Raw genomic sequence first — 20,442 nt, 5'->3', positions numbered from 1 at the left:
GACTTTGTCCGATCCTGTCACTGTTTTCCAAGTGCTCTGCTATTACATCTTTTATAATGGACTCTAGCATTTTCTCCACTACCGATGTCAGGCTTACTGGTCTATAATTCCCCGTTTTCTCTCTACCACCTTTTTTAAATAGTGGGGTTACATTAGCTACCCTCCAATCCATGGGAACTGTTCCAGCGTCTATACAATTTTGGAAGATGACCAGCAATGCATCTACTATTTCTAGGGCCGCTTCCTTAAGTACCCTAGGATGTAGATTATCAGGCCCTGGGGATTTATCAGCCTTCAATCCCATCAATTTCCCTAACACCATTTCCCTACAATTACTGATTTCATTCAATTCCTCCCTCTCATTAGACCCTATGTCCCCTGACATCTCTGGGAGGTTATTTGTGTCCTCCTTTGTGAAGACAGAATCAAAGTATGTATTTAATTGGTCTGTCATTTCTTTGTTCCCCATTATAAATTCCCCTGATTCTGACTGCAAGGGACCTACACTTGTAGTGCTTTCAAAATGTAGCTCTGTCAGGTGCCATGTTATAGGTTTTGTCGAATGGGTATTAAGTTGAGAGCTCTTGTGAGTTTGACATGGTCAGTTATGCATTCTGGCCTGCGGTCAATCTCCGTGAAATAAGATGATTGACATTTACGAATGAACTTTCCCCGCAGATTCAAACACGTGTGTGTAAATCTAGAATCCTGGTTTCGGAAATCCCAAAGTCTCTCCCAGCCGACCAGCTGCTTGACAAGTTGGAGCTGCACTTCAGCAAGCAAAAGAATTCTGGAGGGGAAGTGGACAATATTGAGCTGTTGGAAGATTCCGGCAATGTTATAATTACATTTATTAATGAAGGACGTAAGATATCAATTTTTTTTTAAATTCTGAAAATGTGTGAATTGTACCCCTCCTAATATCCCCATCTTTGGCACATAGAAATTAGGAGTTCTTTGACAGGTTTGGGTGGTGCTGCTGAAGAAGCCTTGGCGAGTGCTGCAGTGCATCTTGTAGATGGTACACACTGCAGCCACGGTACGCCGGTGGTGGAGGGGGTGCCAATCAAGCGGGCTGCTTTGTCTTGGATGGTGTCGAGCTTCTTGAGTGTTGTTGGAGCTGCACTCATCCAGGCAAGTGGAGAGTATTCCATCACACTCCTTACTTGTGCCTTGTAGATGGTGGAAAGGCTTTGGGGAGTCAGGAGGGAGGTGAGACACTCGCCACAGAATACTCTGACCTGCTCTTGTTGCCACAGTATTTATGTGTAACTGGAGCTTCCCCAATAGCTTAGTTGGTTAAGCCAGAGAATAGTTGAAGATCCGGAGCAGGAATGTCTGGGATTTGATCGTGGGTCTGTGTTGAGTTCGCTGATCTCAGCTCGGAGTGGTGGGCTACAATTGGCCTCAGTGCCTCTGGACTAGGCAGGAGTAAGTCAAGCAACGTTCCTACTCCTGAGCACTATTCGATTCTTGCTGGACGTGTTGTGTAGACCAGGAACGTCAAAGCTTTTTGCCTTTGCGAGCTGCTTGCGTGTTTCGCGGACCGCCTCAAGTTAACTTCAGTGGAGTGTAAAATGGGGCGGGGCGTAGAATAGGTGACCGACCCGAACCCCTCACGTTCCTGCCGGGCAGCTTAGGTTAAAGTTACCCCCCTAAGCACTGAGTTGCTTTGACCTTATGGGCCAGATTGCTGGGGCTTGCAGGTCCATGGACCACTGCTTAGACACTCCTGGTATAAATTTGGTTGAGGGCAGGATTGGGTTTGACTGTGATGTTCTCTGTGATTGAATATCACGCCGAGGACCACTGTCTGGACTCGCATATGAAGAATAGTCCCGTGGGTGAGATTTTTTTCATGTATGATTTTAACAGTAGGAAGCACGTACAATTTAAAAAAGTGGTAGCGGGTTTAAATGATCAAAAATAAATCAATTTGTGACTAATCGCAGCATTGATCAAACCTGCAATTAACCAACTGAGAGGGCCAGGGCTTCAAAATAGGAGTCCAACCCCCACCTTGGTGAATTCAAAAGCCGCTAGGGCTCAAAACACAGATTTTGAGTCCAGTGACCAAGGCCCACAAAACTCGAGCAGAACAACCCAGTGAGAAATAAAAGTGAAAATATTTACGTTTCTCAGGGCCCCACAATGTGAGTTCCTGGTCTCGGTCAGGCTACTGATCTCATTGAATGGAGGAACAGGCTCGAGGGGCTGAACGGCCTGCTCCTGTTCCTACGTTCCACTGGGAAATCAAACACCGGATGTCCTGGCCACAGGAAGGAAGGAAGAGAGCAGCGAGCCCCACCTGTCCCCTTTCATTGTCTCACACCTTGCCGTGCCCGATTACCGAGCAAGACTTATAGAGGCCTGACAACAAATCACCTTTTTCTGTTCCGATGACTGCTGAGTACTGGGGGAGGGGAGCAAAAAAGGAAGAAACGTGTGAAGGGTTTTAGAGACTTTCAAAAAGTGATTGGTGCTACATGACTAGCAGTGGCCGAGGCAGAAACACTTGCAAGACATCACCTGGATACAAAGCTCAGTTTAATTTATTTAATATTTCTTTCAGTTTCTGAGAATTTGACACAGAGCGAGTTTCACAAAGTGGAGTTTCGAGGACTTGGCCAAAACATCTCTCTGAGGGTCTCGCCATTCATTACTGGTGAAATTGAGAACCTAAAGGTATTGAAAGAATCCTAATCTGACATTTATCTTTTGCTTATTTTATAGGGATAAATATTTTTTAACAAGTGAAATTATAATACAGTCAAAAATTAGAATACGTGTACATTATGTATACTTTATGCGGGATGGTGAGTTGAGTTTAGTGGCAGCCAGTAGGTTTCTGCATGACAAGCTTTTACAATTGACAATGCGACTGGGGAGAGATGCTGAGCAACGCACACACTTTTCACTGAGAAGAACTGATGGGAAATCTGGCACATTTCTCGGGGGCCCAGAGAACAGGGGAGCAATATTCACAGCGCACTGATCAGGGAACAGGGGAGTAACACAGCGCACTGATCAGGGAACAGGGGAGTAACGTTCACAGCGCACTGATCGGGGAACAGGGGAGTAACATTCACAGCGCACTGATCGGGGAACAGGGGAGCAATATTCACAGCGCACTGATCAGGGAACAGGGGAGTAACATTCACAGCGCACTGATCAGGGGAGTAACATTCACAGCGCACTGATCAGGGAACAGGGGAGTAACATTCACAGCGCACTGATCAGGGAACAGGGGAGTAACATTCACAGCGCACTGATCGGGGAGTAACATTCACAGCGCACTGATCAGGGGAGTAACATTCACAGCGCACTGATCAGGGAACAGGGGAGTAACATTCACAGCGCACTGAACAGGGGAGTAACATTCACAGCGCTTTGATCAGGGAACAGGGGAGTAACATTCACAGCGCACTGATCAGGGGAGTAACATTCACAGCGCACGGAACAGGGGAGTAACATTCACAGCGCACTGACCAGTGAACAGGGGAGTAACATTCACAGCGCACTGATCAGGGAACAGGGGAGTAACATTTACAGCGCACTGATCAGGGAACTGGGGAGTAACATTCACAGCGCACTGATCAGGGAACAGGGGAGTAACATTCACAGCGCACTGATCAGGGAACAGGGGAGTAACATTCACAGCGCACGGAACAGGGGAGTAACATTCACAGCGCACTGATCAGGGAACAGGGGAGTAACATTCACAGCGCACTGATCAGGGAACAGGGGAGTAACATTCACAGCGCACTGATCAGGGAACAGGGGAGTAACATTCACAGCGCACTGATCAGGGGACAGGGGAGTAACATTCACAGCGCACTGATCAGGGGAGTAACATTCACAGCGCACTGAACAGGGAACAGGGGAGTAACATTCACAGCGCACTGATCAGGGGAGTAACATTCACAGCGCACTGATCAGGGAACAGGGGAGTAACATTCACAGCGCACTGATCAGGGAACGGGAGTAACATTCACAGCGCACTGATCAGGGGAGTAACATTCACAGCGCACGGAACAGGGGAGTAACATTCACAGCGCACTGACCAGTGAACAGGGGAGTAACATTCACAGCGCACTGATCAGGGAACAGGGGAGTAACATTTACAGCGCACTGATCAGGGAACAGGGGAGTAACATTCACAGCGCACTGATCAGGGAACTGGGGAGTAACATTCACAGCGCACTGATCAGGGAACAGGGGAGTAACATTCACAGCGCACTGATCAGGGAACAGGGGAGTAACATTCACAGCGCACTGATCAGGGGAGTAACATTCACAGCGCACGGAACAGGGGAGTAACATTCACAGCGCACTGACCAGTGAACAGGGGAGTAACATTCACAGCGCACTGATCAGGGAACAGGGGAGTAACATTCACAGCGCACTGATCAGGGAACAGGGGAGTAACATTCACAGCGCACTGATCAGGGAACAGGGGAGTAACATTCACAGCGCACTGATCAGGGAACAGGGGAGTAACATTCACAGCGCACTGATCAGGGAACAGGGGAGTAACATTCACAGCGCACTGATCAGGGAACAGGGGAGTAACATTCACAGCGCACTGATCAGGGAACAGGGGAGTAACATTCACAGCGCACTGATCAGGGAACAGGGGGAGTAACATTCACAGCGCACTGATCAGGGAACAGGGGAGTAACATTCACAGCGCACTGATCAGGGAGCAGGGGGAGTAACATTCACAGCGCACTGATCAGGGAACAGGGGAGTAACATTCACAGCGCACTGATCAGGGAACAGGGGGAGTAACATTCACAGCGCACTGATCAGGGAACAGGGGTAACACAGCGCACTGATCAGGGAACAGGGGGAGTAACATTCACAGCGAACTGATCAGGGAACGGGAGTAACATTCACAGCGCACTGATCAGGGAACAGGGGGAGTAACATTCACAGCGCACTGATCAGGGAACAGGGGGAGTAACATTCACAGCGCACTGAACAGGGGAGTAACATTCACAGCGCACTGATCAGGGAACAGGGGGAGTAACATTCACAGCGCACTGAACAGGGGAGTAACATTCACAGCGCACTGATCAGGGAACAGGGGAGTAACATTCACAGCGCACTGATCAGGGAACAGGGGAGTAACATTCACAGCGCACTGATCAGGGAACAGGGGGAGTAACATTCACAGCGCACTGAACAGGGGAGTAACATTCACAGCGCACTGATCAGGGAACAGGGGGAGTAACATTCACAGCGCACTGAACAGGGGAGTAACATTCACAGCGCACTGATCAGGGAACAGGGGAGTAACATTCACAGCGCACTGAACAGGGGAGTAACATTCACAGCGCACTGATCAGGGAACAGGGGGAGTAACATTTACAGCGCACTGATCAGGGAACAGGGGTAACACAGCGCACTGATCAGGTGCACCTTTAGCGTTGACCTTTTTTTTCCCTTCACCCACCAGAGTCCTGGGCCACTGGAGCCACCTCCGCCTGACCGGCTTTTCATACTTCCCTTTCTACCTATCACCTTTAGATATTCACACTACCTCTGTGTCGTGGATATGTCTCTCTTTCTCTCATTATGCCTCCTTTTGTCTCCTGCTAATATCGCGCCTGCCTTTCAATCATCTCCCATTCTCCACCCAAGCAATGCACAGGTCAATCTGTTTCTTTTCCAAAAGCAAAATACTGTGGTTGCTGGAAATCTGATATAAAACCCGAAAATGCTGGAAATACTCAGCAGGTCAGGCAGCATCTGTGGAGAGAGAAACAGTTAACGTTTCAGGCCGATGACCCTTCGTCAGAACTGGAAAAAGGTTAGAGATGTAATGGATTTTTAAGCAAGTGTAGGGGCAGGGAAAGGGGGAGGGGAAGCACAAAAGAGAAGGTCTGTGATGGGGTGGAAGGCAGGAGAGATTAAAGGGATGATGGTGCAAGGCAAAAGGAGATGGTAATGGGACAAGTTAAGAAACAAAAGATGAGTCTAGATGAGGTGTAAATGGCAAGGGCAGAATTATCAACAGCTGCCATGTGAGAAAAAAAATATAGGGGCCGAGGTTATGGTCTGAAATTGTTGAACTCGATGTCGCGTCCAGAAGGCTGTAAAGTGCCTAATCGAAAGATGAGGTGCTGTTCCTCGAGCTTACGTTGAGCTTCATTGGAACAGTGTAAGAGACTGAGGGCGGAGAGGTCAGAGTGGGAGTGGAGCGGAGAATTAAAGTGACAGGCGACCGGAAGCTCGGGGTCACGCTTAATGACTGAACGGAGGTGTTCTGCAAAACGGTCGCCCAATCTGCGTTTGGTCTCCCCAATGTAGAGGAGACCGCATCGTGAGCAGCGAATACAGTATACTAAATTGCAAGAAGTACAAGTAAATCGCTGTTGCACCTGGAAGGGGTGTTTGAGGCCTTGGACAGTGGGAAGGAAGGAGATAAAAGGGCAGGTGTTGCATCTCCTGCGCTTGCACGGGAAGGTGCCATGGGAAGGGGTGTTGGGGATGATAGAGGAGTGGACCAGGGTGTCGCAGAGGGAGCGGTCCCTTCGGAATGCTGGAAGGGGAGGGGAAGATGCGTTTGGTGGTGGGATCACGCTGGAGGTGGCGGAAATGGCGGAGGATGATCTGTTGAATGTGGAGGCTGGTGGGGTGAAAGGTGAGGACAAGGGGAACCCTATCATGGTTCTGGGAGGAAGGGGAAGGGGTGAGAGCAGAAGTGCGGGAAATAGAACGGACACGGTTGAGGGCCGTGTCAACCACGGTAGAGGGGAAACCTCGGTTGAGGAAAAAGGAAGACATTTCGGAAGCACTAGTGTGGAAGTTGGCATCGTCAGAGCATATGCGGCGGAGACGGAGAAACTGGGAGAATGGAATAGAGTCCTTACAGGAGGCGGGGTGGGAGGAAGTGTAGTCCAGGTAGCTGTGGGAGTCAGTGGGCTTATAGTGGATGTTGGTCAATAGCCTATCCCCAGAGATGGAGACAGAGACGTCGAGGAAGGGAAGGGAAGAGTCGGAAATGGACCATGTGAAGGTGAGGGAAGGGTGGAAATTGGAAGCAAAGTGAATGAAATTTTCAAATTCCGGGCGAGAGCAGGAAACGGCACCAACACAGTCATCGATGTACGGAAAACGAGGTGAGGGAGGGACCTGAGTAGGACTGGAACAAAGAATGTTCCACATATCCCACAAAAAGGCAGGCATAGCTAGGACCCATGCAGGTTCCCATAGCAACACCTTTAATTTGGAGGAAGTGAGTGGAGTCAAAGGAGAAGTTGTTCAATGTGAGAACAAGTTCAGCCAAGCGGAGGAGGGTGGTGGTGGGTGGGGACTGGTTGGGCCTCTGTTCAAGGAAGAAGCGGAGCGCCCTCAGGCCATCCTGGTGGGGGATGGAGGTGTAGAGGGATTGGACATCCATGGTGAAATGGAGACGGTTGGGGCAAGGAAACTGGAAATTGTTAAAGTGGTGGAGGGCGTTAGAAGAGTTACGGATGTAGGTGGGAAGAGACTCGACAAGAGGAGAAAAAAATAGAGTTGAGATAGGAAGAGAAAGGTCTGAAACGATGGGTCTACCAGGGCTGCCCTGTTTGTGGATCTTGGGAAGGAGGTAGAAGTGGGGTTGGGGAACTGAGGTTGGTGGCCATGGAGGGATGATCTCCAGAGGAGATGAGGTCAGTGACAGTCTTGGAAACGATGGCTTAATGTTCGGTAGTGGGGTCATGGTCCAAGGGGAGGTAGGAGGAGGCGTCAGAGAGTTGGCGTTCAGCTTCCGCACGGTAGAGGTCGGTTCGCCAAACAACAACAGCACCACCCTTGTCAGCAGGTTTAATGACAATGTCGGGGTTGGATCTGAGAGAATGGAGTGCTGCAAGTTCAGAGGGAGGTAGGTTGGAGTGAGTGAGGGGAGCAGAGAAATGGAGACGGCCGATGTCATGTCAGCAGTTTGCAATGAAAAGATCTAGAGAGAGAGTAAGAGGCCAGAGGTCCAGGTAGAACGAGAATTTTGAAAACAGGAGAAAGGGACAGCTGTGCGGGGGGAAGATTCCTGGCCAAAGAAGTGGGCATGGAGACGAAGGCGATGGAAAAAGAGCTCAGCGTCGTGCTGAGCTCAAAATTCATTGAGGTGGGGGCGTAAGGGGATGAAGCTCAGGCCTTTGCTGAGAACTGATCATTCGGGGTCAGAGAGGGGAAGGTCAGAGGGGATAGTGAAAACATGACAGGTGGTGAGATTGGAAGAAGGGATGAGGTCAGAGGAAAGTGAAGGGGAAGAAGGTTCTGGAGGGGCGTTGGTGGCCAAGAGTTGTTGAAGCTTGCAATCCTTGACACCTGAAAGGAAAAAAATTAAGTTTTTTGTTAAAGTGCCGGATGAGGCGAAGGATGAAATGGAACTGGGGACCAGGACAGCTTTGAGATAGTGAGTGGGTGCTGCTGAAGAGAGAGGTTGGAGCACAATCCTGTTCATTCAGCATAGGATCAGATATTGCAAAAGGTAGGTTGGAGTGAGTGAGGGGAGCAGAGAAATTGAGATGGCCGATGTCACACTGGCAGTTTGCAATGAAAAGATCGAGAAAGGTCCCTCCTCCTTTTCCCTGCCCCTACACTTGCTTAAAAATCTGTAACATCTCTAACTTTTTCCAGTTCTGACGAAGGGTCATCGACCTGAAACAATGGGCCAGAAATTGCTGAACGGGGCTTGCAGCCCCGTTTTTGCACTTACCCCGCGCTCCTGCCGATCAGCTCCAGGGACGCCTGCACTTGCTGAAACAGAAAGAAGAATCCCGGGCAGCGTATGACGTCACGCCGCCCAGGAGTGCAGCCAGCGCGAAGCCAGGAGCGTGCAGTGCAAGTGAGACACGCCCCTTGAGGTCTCAGTTTCACTGGACACGCCCCCAATGTTTCTGTCAAGCTGCTAAGCATTTTTACATGCAAAGCAGCAGTTTAAATAGGTTTTTGGAAGTTTTTTGAAGATTTTGGTAACTTTTATAAACTTTTTTAAATGTTTACATTATTTTGAGTAATCTGAAGTAGTTTTAAAGAGAATTAAAACAATTTAAAGACTTTTAAAAGCCCTAAAAGAATTTTTTTTATTCCATTTATTTATTTAGCAATGTCGTCGTCATACGTGTCTTCACACTGTTCCCTTTGGGGAACTGTATGAAGTGGTGGAAGGATTTATGGCCATGATTAACGCTCATTCCGTGACCGTAACCATCTTTGAACCAGCCATTAGGGCGGTTAGTCCTATGGCGGGAGGGTTTTACGGGCTCCCACAAGCTATACAAGGAGGGGGGGCCACCCACACCCACGAACGCAAATATCCCACTGGATGTCAACCCAGAATTTAGAGCCGGAGCTCCGACTCCACTTGCCGGGACTGTCTGGAGCGGGGTTCGAAACCCTACCCTGATCTGGCCCAGCGGCGGGGATCCTACCGCTATGACAAAGGCCCAATCCGATTAGCAACGTGAAATGGCAGCATAGGGCTCCAGTCACGGGGAGGGAAAAGGCGCAGGAAATGTATGGGTGTCACCTTTTGTGCGGAGTGGGCCTTTTGCGTAGCAGTAAGCATCCCCGCCGCTGGGCCAGAAGGAGTAGGGTTTTGAACCCCACTCCAGACAGTCCCGGCAAGTGGAGTCGGAGCTCCAACTTTAAATTCTGGGTGGACATCCAGCGGGATACTTGCGTCCGTGGGTGTTGGTGGCCCCCCCCCCCCCCTCAGATGGGTTGTGGGAGCCCGTAAAACCCTCCCGCCATAGGACTAACCACCCTAATGGCTGGTTCAAAGATGGTTACGGTCACGGAATGAGCGTTAATCACGGCCATAAATCCTTCCACCACTTCATACAGTTCCCCAAAGGGAACAGTGTGAGGATACGTACGATGATGACCTCTTGCGCAATGCACCTCCTTGGACCCTCAGTCGCAGATGCGAGGGGGCAAGTCGTGCAATTGTTAAATTTTTCATTTTATTGACATGTAAAATGTTGGCCCAGTAATTCCCTTCCAAATGCGCGAGTACGGTCGGGGTACTTACGCATCTGGCTGGATGAAATGCCGGTTTTCAGCATGCACAGTGCATGTGGGGAAAACCGGCATTTCCTGTCCTCTGAACGAAGGGGTTCAGAGGCAGAACGCGTGCGACTGCACAGGCAGCGCGTGCGCAGTATAATTCGCCGCTTTCATTAATGCTTTCAGTGAGGTCAAGTCATTACAACTTACACATGAAAAAAGCATGGGTACAGTTGCTCCAGAGGCTGCGGAGGAAGATATTTATTATCGTGGAGCTTCTGAAAGTATGTATGTCTGTATATATTCCTTTGCGTGTTATGTATATATTCCTTTACTTATGCGTATGAATGTATTATTTAATTATGACTTTCAGAGAAAGTAACTTATTGGAAAATCATAATTAAAAACATACATTCATACACATTAGTAAAGGAATATAAAACATACATACATATACGTAAAGGAATATATGTGGACATACATACATAACTCATTCTCACATTCCATTCACACAGCCACAATTGCTCCTTCTACCTACCGTTCTGAAAACCCTTTTTAAAAAAAAAAAAATTTTTAACTTTAAAACTTACTTAAAATTTCTTAAAATAACTTCCCTCCCTTTCCCAAACAAAAATATTGCATTTCAGAAGCTCCACAATAAAATATATCTTCCTCCGCAGCCAATGAACAACTTTACACTTGCTTTTTTCAAGTGTAACTTCTAAGGACTTACCCTCACTGAATCCATCATTGAAATCCACAAAGTTCACTGCGCAAGCGCTGCCTGTGCAGTCGCACGCGCTGTGAATAGACCTCGGGTCTGGAAATGCCGGCGTTCCCCGCATGCGCTGTTCCTGCTGAACGCCGGCATTTCCAACGGCCAGATGCGTGAGTACCCCGACCGTACTCACGCTTCTGGCCGCGAATTTCTGGCCCATTAACTGTTTCTCTCTCTACAGATGATCTGTTTCTTTTCTTGTGTTTTTTTCTCCCCCCCCCCCCCCCCTTTCCCCTTGGTCTGCTCCTTTTTAAAGTACTGTTCATCTGTAAAGTATTGTAGTATCTTCTAGTCCTTTTTCCCCACAGAAGGTGCCTGACTTGCTGAATATTTTCAGCTTTCCCTGTTTTTATTTTCAGCAACTGCAATACTTCATATTTTTGAAACATTCTAATGCTTTGTGTTTTACTTTCAGACATGTGAGATTGTATCTAAAAGGAGTGTGCTGTTTACTGGAATTCCAGATATAATGGAAGAAGAGAGCCTTCAGGACAGTTTGGAAATACACTTCCAGAAACCCAGTAATGGAGGTGGGGAGGTGGATGCATTTGTATACATCCCTGAGGGGAAAAGTGCAATTGCCTGCTTTGAGGCAGATGATGAGTTGGCTACTGAAGAGTGAAATGTGAAGATTCACACTCATTTTACCTATAAAAAGTTCCTAGAGTGCTAAACATAAGCTAAAAATGACTAACTGCTCTTCCTATTTGATATCTAGACAATGTTAACTTGTACCCACACTTATCTATGCTTTCCAATTAGCTTGAAATAAAATATTAGTGTCCGTAGGTGTTTCTATATTAAAGGGGATGACAGATGTGCAGTTTTCCCACCATCAGTGGCACTCACAGATCCGAAGCTGAGGGTTTCTTCCCCCCCTGCCCCATCCAGTTGAGAGGGCGAATCATTTGCTCCCAGACCGTCGCAAGTGCCGCTGTGAAACCACGAGGAAGGTGCATGAGAGCTACCGTGGGAATTACGTTCTGCCTGGCACACTCTTCCTCCGTTTGGTGTAGCGTGGCTCAGCCTAAGAACTACTCCTGCCCCCCCATTTAGTGGCGCTAGGCACCCCCAAACAACTGAATGGGAAAGTAGAGGTTCGAAATTGGAACACACGACCCCGTTGTGAATATCAAAACATAACTCCTCATTGATAACTGAAATACCCGTTAAGTTAGACACCTATATACATGTAGAATATATTAAAAGGTAAGGGTGATAATCATGGTTTAATTACAGAACTGGATTTTTGGGTACACTTTGGTGAACGCAGGATAACATCGATAGCTTTAATGACTATTACGAATCTAGTATGAGCCTCAACCTGAGGGTTAAAGAATATTTTAAGCAGAACTTCAGCGGTGTTTCTTTTGTACCAGCCTTGTGTTTTATAGTAATCTCTTCAGCAATATCTGATCCTACGCTGAATGAACAGGATTGCGCCCCCCAAACCCCAGCCTCCATCACCTGGATTAATACCCGTCTGGAGAAGCCTAGACATTGAATTCGCAGCAGTAGCACTCCCTCGTGTTGAGTTTGTGCTCCCCTCCCCTTTCCAAAATCTGGGCTGCATCTTCGAGGTTCTGTAAAGGATGGGCTGGGGAGAAAGGTAGAAATTCTAACAGCTACAGCCTCACCTGCTGGAAATCAGAAGGTTAAAAAGCAGCACCTGTTATTTGGTGTGAATATATTGTAGGACCAGAGTGTTCGCAAGTGCACAAGCATGCAGATCAAATCCAGACCTAATCTGGATCCAGATCTGTGCCACGTCAAACTGAAGCTGATATGTTATATAAAGTATTCAAATTACTTGTGGGAAAAGGATAATAGTACAATAAAAGTCATTTGATTTTGATCATTCTGGTTGTAAACAATTAGCCAACATGCTTATTAAAATATATCCCATTTGCCTTCTAATGATTTATCTAATGTGTTTTTTATTATTCATTTCCTCACCTTTTCAGTTGTCTAGGAAAGATAGTACTGTCATTTTATACATTTAATATGTGCCTTGTTTATATTCTCCATAGATATATAACCGAAACAAACATACATAGGACACTGGGCATGTGTCTTCAATCAGGAACTTGAAGGGACTTGCAAATAAAACCCTTCCAGGACTTAGTCTGACATTTGCTAAACAATCTAGGCCTGTATTTGGCTCTGGTTTGCTCAGTCCAACTGCTAAATTATCTGGAGTATATTTAGCTGAAAAACACACAGTCTGACTCATTTTTTGCTCATTTATAGCGTTTGTACAAAAATCATATTTCTGCTGGTATGCAGTCACTGAACCATTATATCAATATTTGAATAAGCTACAAGCGTCGACAAGAATATCTAGTAAGACTGATAAATGGGTCCGCTCACACGGTGCAATGCAATTCAATCACATTATCAGCCGCAAGTTTCTCAGTTAGCCTCACTTGTAGAGATTTCTCATATCTCACTGGTTGAGGACTGCCCTCTTCATAATGGTAAGAATATTTCTTATCTGGAGCATATGGCATACATAACCACGGGTTAGTTATCTATAAAAGGCATGGAATTGTCTCTTAGTTTATTATAATTATTAATCCAAGGTCTATCCAATCTAAATTTAAATTCTATAATCCCATTGGAAATATTCTGCCGCACTATAGTACTCTGATGTAACACGTATAACATCTTTAGTACCCAGCATTTTTGGACAACAGTTCTAAATAAATCAGTAAATTTTATTTTTAATCTTTGCTGTTATTTCAGAATCTCATTTTTCTTCCACGGGAAATAGTTTGTGTTTCCTCCATTGTCGAGAAGAAAACTAAAACTATTTTAAAAAACGGAACGAGATTGAATTGAAATTCGATTTAATGTAAAGACATACAGAATTTTCTGAGGCAATATTATCTAATTGTTCAGGAGCATGCATTCGGTCACACTTGCTTCCATATGCCCTGATGATGGCGAGGTGGTGCAGCATGCAGCAGACCAGGATGAATCTTGAGATGTGCTTGGAGAGTACTGCAGGGCTCCTCCAGAGCAGATCAGGCAGCGGAAGCGTTGTATTAGGACCCCAACGTTTTTGTAGCTGCAGAGTGTTGACAACCTCGAAGCCTGGTGTTGCGTTACTGGGTTTCACTCTGTTATTTCTCTTGCACTCAGTGCCAAAGGGCACTCCTGTCTGCAAGGCCTCCCTCCCTGTGAATTAGAGTGATTTCATGTGCACAATATCTGGTAATGTGGCGAGACATGGAACAGAAATCCTTCTTACTATATTTAGCCGACTGGCTATGTCACAAGCCCCCTTGTGACCTCCTAAACTTCAGAAAGTGATAGAATGAGCATTCGATCAGATCATGACTTAGGCTGTAAATTATGCAACAGGTTTATTAAAAAATAACATAAGCAGTAGCAAGAGACATTGTAGTAGTTTACAGAGCTTTATCTATACCTTGTCAATACAAAAATAACAAATGACATGACCTTTCATTAATTCACTGATACTAGACCTAGATCAGCATTCGTCACATAATAATTATATAGGTGGGGTTTCATTGGACTGATGGGGCTGGATTTTCTCAGCCTCATGGAGGTGGGACTGCTGGGAAAGTTGCAGAATTTGGGGGTGGGTGGCAAACCTGCCTGTGCCCTCTTGCCAGGTGGCGGGATGCCGTCCTGCCCTGGGTCCCATCGCCTTGGAGACGAGAAGGGATTAAAGCATATTAACTGCCTGTTAACAGGCAGAAAATAGGATTATCCCCATTTTTCGTTCCGAAGTGCGGGCTTCCTGACCTGGGGAAACCCCGCCAGGGTGTAGGAGGTCTGTGGAGGTCGGAGGGGTCTGAAAGTGCGATGTAGAGGTGAGTGATGAGTGCAAGTGTGGAGTGGTAAGTATGTGAGGTGTGTGTAAAGTGTTAGAAAATGTTAACTTACCTTTGTTTCTGCCTACAGCCTTCAGCCACTGTGGAGCCGGAGTCTCGACATCTCCATTGTAGAGATCACAGACTGGCTGTTGGATCCTCCGATCCAACAGTCATCTGATTTCTACAAAGTAGAAAGGATTGATGAGTCCTGAACACAAGGGGCTGGATTTTATCAATGGAGGCGAGTAGGAGGCGGGACTCCCACTTTTGGGGTTGTAGTCCCGCCTCCATTGAGTTGTGGCCAACCCACTCGATTTTCCCTTGATTGACCTTGTTGAGCCCGCCCAGGGCCACCCGACAACAGGTGATGTCGCAGATTGACATTTCATCTGTTGAGCTTTTGACAGATGAAATATCAGCGTTTGACAGCTCTTTGAAGCTGTCAAATACTAACAATCTGTACTCTTAAGTTAATTCCTTCCTCTCAGGCTGATTTAGAGATCTCTCCAGAACAGAAAGCAGAGGCTGCAACTTTTGACAGCTCGCAGCCATTCTGCTTTCTGTGCCGGTGAGATGAGGGACTCTAGAGACCTGAAGGAAGGAAGCCTGCATTAGTAAGTAAAGGTAAGTAAAACTTATTTAAACACTTTACACATACCAAACACACTTACCTCTGCACTCATGCACCCATCGCTCACCTGAACACCGGACATCTCGAACCCTTCAGCCCGACGGTCCGCTTCGCTAACTTGGTGTGGTTTGGAGCTGTCGGGAAGCCCACACTTCAGGGATAAAAATAGGGATTAGGCCAAAAACTGCCTGTTAACTACCTGTAAACAGGCAGTTAATTGGCACTAATCCCCTTCCCGCCTCGGGGAGGTGGCTCCCAACACAGGTCGGGTACCCGCCTCCTGGGAAACGGGCATGGGGGCGGGATGGGTTCGTGCCCCCCCGATTTCGCGATTTTAACCCCCCACATGCCTCCAATCCCGCCTCAACGGCCCGATGAAATTCGAGCCCAAGGACTCTTCAAACTACACAGAATATCAGTGTTTGATAGCTTCACAGAGCTGTCAAACGATGACATTTCTTCTTTCAATAATTCTTGACAGATGACACGTCATACGTTGACGTGCTCTGTCACTGACTTCCCCCTAATTGGCCGGCTGAGCCTGCCGGGTGGGCTTAACAAGGTCAACCGGGAAGATCCCGCTGGTTGGCTAGAGGCTGATGGAGGTGGGACTGAAACCAGGCAAGCAGCAGTCCTGCCTCCAACACGTCTCCATTCGTAAAATCCAGCACATGGAGTCTCCAGGCCCCACCTCAATGGTCTCAGAAGAATAGAAACATGAAGAACATGCTACAAGGGTCTCAATCATATACTTTCCAACATCATTGAAGGTCAACCAGGAACAAAGGAAATTGAATACGTAACTTGAAAAAAATCAAAACTGCCAATCATGCATCATTCTGAGCAGGCGAGAGGGACAGCCACTGGCAGCCAGCGCAGTCCTATAAATATGTACATTGAGCTCCGATGATGTCATTGGTGCCTGACCGCAATTGTGATCAGAAGCCAGCGTGGGGAAGCCGTTGTGGTCTCCCCACCAGGCCAACGTAGTGGGAAGGGGAGCAGGAGCCTGAACATGACCAAAGAAGCAAGTGGTTTGACTTTGTTTTACTTTCCTGTGGGGTCAGAAAGGAGCAGAAATGCCTCTCTGGGCCCCACAAGGAAAGTTAGGCCTCCTCAGCCCCGGGCCGGCACCCACCCCCCCCACCCCCGGCCAACTGTGAGACCCTTCCGAACCCCCCTTACAATCACTTGCCTGAGTGCCAGGGACTGTTCCTTCAGCATCCAGCAGCGGCCTCCTGCCGCTCAACAATCTGCTCCTGCCCGCTGGCCAGCTGCTGCTTCCTGCCGGTTTCGGGCCAGAGACTGGCGGGGATTATGGAGATGAGGCCTGAGAGTTAAAATCTCCCGGGTCTCATGCTGCCGAGGTCGGGACGGTTTGCCGTCCGCCTCGAACCCTGTCTGCCCAACTCTCAGCCCCGAGTTAAAATCAGGGCTAGAATGTCTACATTGGACTGATGTGCCGGTATCTTACCTGAGGTGGCGCATTGGGGGCGGGACTGCTGGCTTCCAGCTTCTAGTCCCGTCCCCAGCGACGTCTGACGACCTGACGCTATTTTCCCCTGATTGGCCTTGATAAGCCCGCCCTGCAGGCATGCCGGCCAATTAAGAGAAAGCCAGTGTCAGATGACGTCAGTGCATGACGCTTTATCTGCCGGTTTTGTTAAAATGACAGGCCCCATACATTTTTGACATGATATGACAGTGTTTGACAGCATTGAGGTGCTGTCAAACACTGACAATCACTGTCCAAAGGTGAGCCCTTGCACTCAGGCTCACCAATGACTCTCACCTTAGGAGAAAACAGATGGCAGCTGCATGTGAGATTGCAGAAGCCATCTGTCAATTCTCCCGATCAGATGAGGCTTCACAGAAACATCAAATCTTGTCACCTGCAGATACATATAAACAGAATAAAACTATTTCTCACTACATTCACCTGTCATACCTGTGCACCATTGCACCCATCACACTACCTCTGCAGCTGCTGTCATTTGCACACTTAGACTGCAGCAGACTCACAGCTCGCCTCGCTGACCCTGGCGATGTTTCCCGACATCGGGAAGCCCGCATCAGCAGGCTGAAAATGGGGAAAAGCCTCTTAACTGCCTACTAACTACCTGTTAACAGGCAGTTAATTGACTCTAATCCCCTCCTCGCTGCTAGAAGACGGGTCCCTGCACGAGTTGTGGACCCACCTCCCGGGAAGATGGTTCAGAGGTGGGTTGGGAGCGGGGTTGGGCCCCCCTCCCAATTTTTCCCATTTTTCCAGCAGACCCACCTCCAAATCCGCCTCCTCAGGGCTGGTAAAATCCAGCCCATGGAGCCTCCTGGCCCTAGCTCAACGGTCTCAGAAGAATGAAGAACATGCTACAACGGTCTCAACCATATACTTTCCAACATCACTGAAGGTCAACCAGGGACAAAGGAAATTGAATAAATAACTTGAAAAAATCAAAACTGCCAATCATGCATCATTCTGAGCAGGCGAGAGGGACAGCCATCGGAAGCCAGTTACAATGGCCGTTCCCTGTCATGTGAGTGGATTCTACCTAATTGGTGTTAGACACAAATCCATTTGTCGCCTCATTGCAAATATTATATGACTTGGTTAACCGCTCACAGAAGCAAACAGTGAACAGGAAATCCTTCTGGTGGGATCATTACTGGTGCCGTGGAATGGAACAGTTCCTCACTGTTTTCTCCCAGTGTCTACGTTGATCGTTTCCAGATCACGCACATAGTTTGAGTGCAAGGCGAAGCTTTCTTTTCATTATCCAACCCTCAGAAGAACAATGGCAGGAAAAGTAAAAGCTAGAGAACAGATAAAACACTCGGCCTTGGCAGGGAAACTGATTATTAAAGGCATCTGCTGATGTGTTCTGAAATATTAGATAGAATACTTGGCAAACATCAGAGGATGTAACAATCTAAGGAAATATATAGTGGGCCAGTTTGAGCAAACAGTTTGAACAAAGAGTCAGGAGGTGGATCAAGTGTGGAGAAGAGAGAACAAAACATTCTACTGTGTCAGCCGTGGCTCCGTGGGTAGCACGCTCATCTGTGAGTCAGAAGGTTGTGGGTTCAAGTCCCACTCCAGAGACTTGAGCACAAAAATCTAGGCTGACACTCCAGTGCAGTACTGAGCGAGAGCTGCACTGTCGGAGGTGCCGTCTTTTGGGTGAGACGCTAAATTGAGGCCTTGTCTGCTCTCTCGGGTGAATGTAAAAGATCCCAGGGCACTATTTTGAAGAAGAGCAGGGGAGTTATCCCTGGTGTCCTGGCCAATGTTTATCCCTCAATCAACATCACTAAAATAAGATTACCTAGTCATTATCACATTGCTGTTTGTGGGAGCTTGCTGTGTGCAAATTGGCTGCCACGCTTCCTACATTACAACAGTGACTACACTTCAAAAGTAATTAATTGGCTGTAAAGCGCTTTGGGATGTCCTGAGGTCATGAAAGGTGCTATATAAATGCAAGTCTTTTTTAACTGAACCTGTGACTCCTGTTGTTAGCAGGTCAAAACTGACTTATTTAAACTGAAAGGTAGATATTTATTGACTGCAGACTCCTCCCGATATATATAAATTACTCCATTAATCACAACCACATCTTGAGCAGTGGAGGCACATCTGAAGGCCAAATTTGCATCACGGATGCAAAGTGTACAAGTGGTGTCAGATAATCAATCGCAATTCTCAGAAGAAGAATTTATCAGGTTCCAGAAGGAGTATGCTTTGAGAACACCTTACAAATGCTCTTAAATATTCAGAGTAATGGGGAAGCAGAGAGAGGGGTGAAAACTAAAAAGGATCTACTAAAGAAATCAGAAACCTATATTTAGCTAGAATGACATAGAAATTACAACATGGAAACAGGTCGTTCAGCTCAACAAGTCCATGTTGGTGTTTGTCCTCCCTACAAGCAGTATCCTAATTCCATATGCCTGCCCTGTTCCCATATTCCTTTATCCACATCTCCTTCAACCACCTATCGAATCAGTTCTGATGAAAGATCATCGACCTGAAACGTTAACTCTGTTCCTCTCTCCACAGATGCTGCCTGACCTGTTGAGTACTTCCAGCAGTTTTTGTTTTTATAACCACCTATCGATGGAAAAAAAGTTTCTCCAGCCCTCTAGCGCAAGTGTGTTCACGCCACGGACAAGAACGGTCCCAAATGTCGTCAGTCTCGAGGAATACTGTCTGAACACCTAGTGGTTCTGTAAAATAAACCAGTACAGATCCCCAAAGGAACAGGAAAGAGACACTCGCAGGCCCTCAACCTAGCACTCAGGGACACTGATAATTAAAGCAGGAAATACCTGGAGCAGAACCTGAGAGTACTTTAGAATTCTGAGGCACAGGACAGTGAAGGTCCTGAGAGAAGATTGGGAAGAACACATCTCCGAAAATATTGGAATTATAACTGTCGTTCTAGGGGGAGAAATATTTATTAGAACATTTCTTAGACGTGGGATGTTACTCAGTTTTGATATAATTTTATATCAGTTTTGTATATAAGAAAAACAAGAAGATGGAACGCTAAGTGTATGTAAACAGAAGAAGAGCCAGAGCAGGAAGGTTATGGGGAGAACACCTCAGGCTCCAGAGACAGGTGGATGGACTATAAGAGAAGCATCTCAGAATAGAAACATAGAAGATAGGAGCAGGAGTAGGCCATTCGGCCCCTCGAGCATGCTCCGCCCTTCAATGAGATCATGGCTGATCATCCAAATTCAGTACCCTGTCCCTGTCTTCTCCCCATATCCCTTGATCCCTTTAGCCTTAAAAAATATATCCAACTCCTTCTTGAATATATTTAATGAACTGGCCTCCACCGTCCTCTGTGGTAGAGAATTCCACAGATTCACCACTCTCTGGGTGAAGAAATTCCTCCTCATCTCAGTCCTAAATGGCTTACCCCTTATCTTTAGGCTGTGACCCCTGGTTCTGGACTCCCCCGCCATCGGGAACATCCTTCCTGCATCTAGTCTGTCTAGTCCTGTTAGAATTTTATAAGTTTCAATGAGATCCCCTCTCATTCTTCTAAACTCCAGCGAGTATAAGCCCAATCGACCCAATCTCTCCTCATACGTCATTCCTGCCATCCCAGGTATCAGTCTGGTGAATCTTCGCTGCACTCCCTCCATGGCAAGAACATCCTTCCTCAGATAAGGCGACC

At 47.2% G+C, this 20,442-nt stretch overlaps 1 protein-coding gene across 2 annotated transcripts in view; it reads left to right on the top strand.

Moving 5' to 3' along the window:
* Positions 1-12,694, top strand: part of ifi35 (interferon-induced protein 35) — a 39,357-nt gene extending 26,663 nt beyond the window's left edge. For both annotated transcript variants that reach the window (XM_085966406.1, XM_085966405.1), the window contains exons 8-10: positions 679-865; positions 2,573-2,685; positions 11,193-12,694. In XM_085966406.1, coding sequence (XP_085822532.1) covers positions 679-865; positions 2,573-2,685; positions 11,193-11,399 — 507 coding nt within the window. In that variant the 3' untranslated portion in view covers positions 11,400-12,694. The remainder of the gene's footprint in view (positions 1-678; positions 866-2,572; positions 2,686-11,192) is intronic.
* The last annotated feature ends 7,748 nt before the right edge of the window (positions 12,695-20,442 follow it).

The sequence above is a fragment of the Somniosus microcephalus genome, chromosome 24, assembly GCF_052327205.1.
Source record: "Somniosus microcephalus isolate GS21.2 chromosome 24, FLI_Smic_1.0, whole genome shotgun sequence".
Classification (NCBI taxonomy): domain Eukaryota; kingdom Metazoa; phylum Chordata; class Chondrichthyes; order Squaliformes; family Somniosidae; genus Somniosus; species Somniosus microcephalus.
Note: the sequence above shows the minus strand (reverse complement) of the source record. Positions and strands in the feature narration are given on the sequence as shown.